Genomic DNA, 6000 nt, shown 5'->3' with positions numbered 1-6000 from the left:
AATTCCACTTTCATGGTTGTTAGCAACATAAGTAAGCTTAAAAATATGAGATTTATATATCCATTGCGAGAAAGCGTTGAAGATAAGTGAATGGGTGAGGGGTTACGATATAAATTAGCTAATATATATAAAAAATTCCCGCAGAATAAAACTTGGACACTAACGGTAACAATGCCTTCTTAATTTTATGGTGACATCATGATCATGGATGCTTCCGACTCCAAGACTCGGATAATTTTAAAGCCGGACTCGCAACTGGTCTCACGGCCGGTCTTCAAAATTATACACATGCACAGCAACCATGAAATAACTCCTAAAATAATAAACGTAGCTTGATGAAACTTTGCACATGTATTTTTTAAGACCTGACACTGATCTCTGGCCCGTGTGAATTTTTTCGATTTCGCATTCATTCTTGATTTATACGGTTATGCGGGCTAAAATACTCAGCGACCACAAAATATCTTCTAAACTACGGAACCGATTTTAACGAAGTTTGCATATACATTCCTAACCACCTAAAGTTGATGTCTAGCCCGCGTGAATTTTTTCGATTTCGCCTTCATTCTCGAGTTTCACGTCTGTACGGCGAAATGACCGGCGTTTCTGCAGCCGATTTACAGCCGGGTTTGAAAAATTCTATCGACCATGATATCTCTTAAATTAACTGACGTAGCAATGAAACTGTACACATGTATTTTTAGTACATTCTCTCATTTATGGAAAAAATGCACTATTGTGCTCGCCATGTCCGTCCGTCCGTCCGTAACTTCACGTTTTCGTCGACGAGAAAATGCGCGCTGTCACTCACTGCAGTGAGTACTGCGTTATATTTTTTAGGACCTAACGACGATGTCCAGCCCGCGTGAATTTTTTCGATTTCACCCTCGTTCTCGACTTATACAGCCATACGCGGAATCCAATACATGAACGTTGTAATACATAAATACACATATTCAGTGAGCGTTATCTTCGTACAGTTGCTTTTTTTTTGTTTTGGTCATTATCCGCACCTCTCCCCAATAACATGAAGAATTTATTATATATTTGGTTTTTCGTGTCAAATATAGTCATTTCTCATTTATTCATAATTACTGTTATTAGACGTAGGTAGTATTCATAAGGCGTCTTTACCAACTCGTACGTAAAGTTTTATTAGCAGATTTAGAGTGGCGGACCACATTAATGTCGCTTAGTCATTTGTGAATTTAATTTTTATTTTCACTTTTTCAGATCAGTTGATGCAAAAGAAATATTTTGATATCAATATGGCTGGAAATCCTTATAAAAACTACCTTCTTTCTGTTTTCCAGAAGTAAGTTTTTTCTTAAAAGCTCAAGAATGCTTAGCTTATTGAAAGGCGGTACTGTTTATAAACTAATTTAGATTTTTTATGTTTCTCAAGTTTGTTATGAGTGTCATTTTTGGAAATTTTTCCCAGCATTATAATCTTATGTATAAGGGGATATATTACTATATATAAGATATATTATAGGAAATATCTTAGGTATCGGTAAATATCTTATCGTACTTACTCATATGAAGAATGGTGATATATATTGCACTATATTTGAAATTGAAAAGGAAATTTTTGCTCAGGTTACTTATTTGTAAAGGTAATGAGTAGGTAAGCCAGGAAATTATTTAGATTTATCCCCAAAAATAATTGCTAAAGAAACATCTTTCAGTATAATACTTATTTTTTTAAGTTAATGGTTCACTATGTAAGGAGTAATAACTACTCAAGATGACTGAGGGCCAACTTGCAAGAATGGATTTAATTTGGCACTACATTCTAACATCTATATATGCTCTAGTGTTGACCAGGATCGCAGTGGTACCATAGACGCTCAGGAGCTACAGACTGCTCTCTCTAATGGCCACTTTACTCCCTTTAACCTCGACACTGTGAGACTCTTGATAGGTGAGACCAGCACTGAGGATTTGAGTGTGACAATTAATCATCTTCTCATCAATCTTCCTCCGCAAATCACCCTTCAATTATAGTCTCTTTTCATTTTTACCACCTGTACTTCCATTTCCTGCATAAGCAACATCTGCAATGTTGAAAATTAATCAATTGATATCTTATAACTCTAAACTATAGCAAATATCTTTATTCTGTATTATCAAATTTTTCAAACTAGCATTATAGAATAGCTGATTTCTGTTTATTTCCAATGTGAATTTTTGCTTATCTCATTGATTTTCATCTCAAATGCAAGTTTTCTCTTCAAAGTTTTTCCCGTGTAATCAAAATGAATAAAATTAGACATTTTCATGTCTGATTTGATATGCTTTTGCAGGTATGTTTGACAAAGCCAACAGGAATGTTATTATGTTTGAAGATTTTATTCACCTATGGAAATTCTTGTTGGACTGCCATCATGCATTCCTGTCCTTTGACCAAGACAACTCCAACAACATCAACAAAGAAGAACTAAAAACTTGCCTCACTACTGCTTTTGGTTACAGGTAATGTGGCTAGTAAAATTGAAAATTTTTACACTTGTGGTAGGTATATGCACAAAAAAATTCTTTCCTCTGATCTTGATGAAAATTATACAGCTTAGGGGGACCGGCTTGGTGAAAAATTGAAAATTTTGGCTTTCCCGTATTCTTGGCTCATTTAGTAGCTACTGAAAAGGCGCATCTAATGCAACAGACCGCATGTATGTGCGTGCTCTATTTTTTGCGTAAAGCAATTTAAAAACATATAAAATGAAAATTTTGTAACAATATGTAAAAAGATTTTTGGAATTAAATCTGTATATATATATATCATTATTTTTGTTAATTGCAAAGAGTTACCATTCATTTGAAGGCTACAAACAAGATGTATTCAACAAAGCTACTACCATGGATGTACAGGCAATAATTTTTGCGTAATGCAGTTTTGAACTTTCATAAAATGACCGTTTTATAACAATATTTAAAAATTTTCATATAAAAATGGTATTTGCGTTAATTGCAAAGTCCTCGCCGCACTCGTTTGAAAGCTTCAAACGATGCGCTTTCAAGAAAGCAAATACCATGGATGTATATGCAATAGTTTTTGCGTAATGCAGTTTTGAACTTATATAAAATGAATATTTATGTATACATAAGATAAAAAGCCCCATTTATAGCTTATTTTTCACGTTAAACCGGATAAGAATAAGTCTGAAGACGCATGCTGGTACCCTATAAATGCAAATAATTGGCAATGGGGAAGCTTGAGCTGCAATATCAAGAATTTTTTGTGCATATTCTTATTTTTTCAATAAATTTTTCTTTATTTGGCTCCCCTGAACAATTTAAATATCCAAAAAAAAACATCTTAAAAACTTTATAATTCCTACAGTATTTGAGCTACAGCAATGAAAGACATACGGTATCATTCGATTTGTAAAGACTATACCATAGCGACTCTAGGAGCCCTTTTTTGTATTTGTGCATGGTTTACTTACATATGGGGGGAGTGGGGGTGGGGGGGCTGAAAAATGTAGAAAATGGAAAACGGGCATAAAAGAAAAACGATGAGGAAAATCGAAAATCGGGGCTATAGAGCCGCTAGATAATTTTGTTATGAATCTATTGAAATGCGTCTCCATATTGTAGCATGTGATTTGCAAAAGTTATCAACTTTTTAGAGTACCCCCTTTTTTACCCCTAGATGAGAAATACAAATAAATAATAAATGAATGATGAATTCATTGACTGAATGATGAATTAGTGATTGAAAGATGAATGAACAATGAATAAATAAACAATGAATGTATGAATGAATCCAATGTTCTCAAGTTTAATTCCATATTGGGTTGGTAGTTGCCTCCCAGCAATTGGTCGAGATAATTGGGGCCAATGTATTCCTCAATTATTAAATAAGAAGGACAGTGCTGGTAGTAGAGCTCTTGCATCTACTTTCAAATAGCTTTGTTATTGCTGAAACCATTGTGCCTGCATCAATTAATTAGCATTACTTAATTTTGTTTCAGCTTCTCAGAGCCATTTATTGACGTGCTGGTGCAGAAGTTTGACAGGACGGGGGAAGGCGTAATCTATTTTGATGACTTCATTCAGTGCTGCATTGAGCTACAGGTGGGAAGCGTGATTAATATAATGAAATTCTTCATTTTTTTCAAATTCCAGCAATTCTTTGGCTGCTTGGCGATTCATCTTAATTTCATCTGTGTTAAAAAATTCTAAAAAATACGTATGATCTAACAGGATGGTATTTGTGCTAATTGTTCCCAATTCAAGCTGAAGAACAGGTTCTTGCTGGCCTTTGAATTGTGATAGCATTCATCTCCTATAGGCTGCCTTACATCCTTCAACATTCAGTGATGGGTCTTAATCAATAAATGCGATTTAACACATTATTTAGAAGACACCGTCCACTCACCACTCAACAGAAGGCTCGGGGTCTCCCACTCACCACTCAACTGAACGATTTACTAAACCGCATTTTGATAAATCACCTTGTGGCAATTATTATTTTAATATCCAGTATCATTCGATTTTTCATCTCAAACTCGTTATTGAATGGGGAGCGCAGCCGTGGGTAACAAAATTGACTCGTAAACAGGCCCTGGGCCATACGCCAACCATCAGCATGCAATATCTACACATAGCCTCAGATCAATGAGCTGTCGCTCCGCCCAGTTGTGCTCCGGCCTGTATGCGCTGCGGCCGGTGACTGAACGGCGCTGTTGTGGTGGGCGCTTTGTGTCATAAGCCGTGAAGATGCCCGGCTGCGTTACGCTCGGGAAGGTATATGAATCGCACTGTGGACTTGGGCTATGCTGACCTCTAGCTATCCACCCGTTGAATGCGAGGAATTTTATTATTAGAAACATGCGTCCGATTGGCATTAAGATATCAACCTCATTCCGTGTGTTAAGAAATGCCTTTGTCAGCGGCAGAGCTGCTACAAGATAACTAAACATTATTAGGGACAATAATTCACCACTATCAGGGGCAGATGCTTGCAGCTCAAAGCCAGGACAAAATATAAATTAATTTCAGGCAACTGTGCTCATTTATTTAACCTTCAATGCCGTCTATATCTCTTCTTGTCATCCGTCAGTACTCTGTAGCATGCCGGTTCACTGGCAATGGATAACAATCATAAAGAAGCACACTTGAAATAAGTTTATTAAACTCACTTTTAAATTCTTAGATCCACAATGTAAAATAGTTTATTTTGTCCATATTCTATTTAAAATCACTTTAGAACTGTTAAAATACGGGACGTACACTGTCGGCATTGCAGCGCATTAAAAGCACGTAAATCGGGAAAAGACACAAATTCATATGGAAAGGCGACAGCGGAATACAATGGAAGACACCGAAACTTGAAAAGGACAAAAATTTAATAGAGAGTGTTCAAAGACGTGCAACAAGGTTAATTCCGGGCTTGAAAGGCAAGTCCTATGAGGAAAGATTGAAGATTATGAAGCTTCCAAGCCTCAGTTATCGACGTCTGCGTGGGGAACTCATTGAAGCACACAAGTACACTCATGGCTTATACAAGGTCCCAGAAGGATTACTAGAATTTACCAACACCAGGGGCCACGGCTATAAACTAAAAAAACTGCGTTGTAACACATCCATGCGACAACATTTCTTCTCGCTTCGAGTCACCGACATGTGGAACAGCCTCCCTGATAGCATCGTTGACGCTACGAGTATGAACGCTAGAACAGACTAGACGAAGCTTTGCAGGAGCATATGTTCAGTCTTAAAATGCTCAATCAATCGTCAGTTAGGGAAGGATCGGGTTCCAAAGGCCGGATCCCTTGTGAATCAAGTCATGAAAAATTCAAGAATCGGCAACAGGCCATGGGCCTATTTCTTCAGGGCCGACACTTCTATTCTATTCTATTCTTGTACGTATAGCTTCCCGCACAAATGTTTTGACGATGCCACCGCTGGGCTAGATACGTCACGTCCAGCAGCCCACAGTTTCATCTGTCGTATATGTATCATGGTTGTACTAGTATAAGTTTGACCCATAAG

General features: G+C 37.0%; 1 protein-coding gene across 1 annotated transcript; it reads left to right on the top strand.

Moving 5' to 3' along the window:
• Positions 1-1228: 1228 nt before the first annotated feature.
• LOC108681061 (programmed cell death protein 6-like) lies at positions 1229-4278 on the top strand. The gene is made up of 5 exons (XM_018170029.2): positions 1229-1315; positions 1818-1924; positions 2307-2475; positions 3978-4080; positions 4210-4278. Exons 1-5 carry the CDS (start codon positions 1242-1244, stop codon positions 4276-4278), a joined length of 522 nt encoding a protein of 173 aa, XP_018025518.1. The 5' UTR covers positions 1229-1241.
• The last annotated feature ends 1722 nt before the right edge of the window (positions 4279-6000 follow it).

The sequence above is a fragment of the Hyalella azteca genome, unplaced genomic scaffold, assembly GCF_000764305.2.
Source record: "Hyalella azteca isolate HAZT.00-mixed unplaced genomic scaffold, Hazt_2.0.2 contig5199, whole genome shotgun sequence".
In the NCBI taxonomy this organism is placed as follows: Eukaryota; Metazoa; Arthropoda; class Malacostraca; order Amphipoda; family Hyalellidae; genus Hyalella; species Hyalella azteca.
This window is presented reverse-complemented; position numbering and strand designations above follow the sequence as displayed.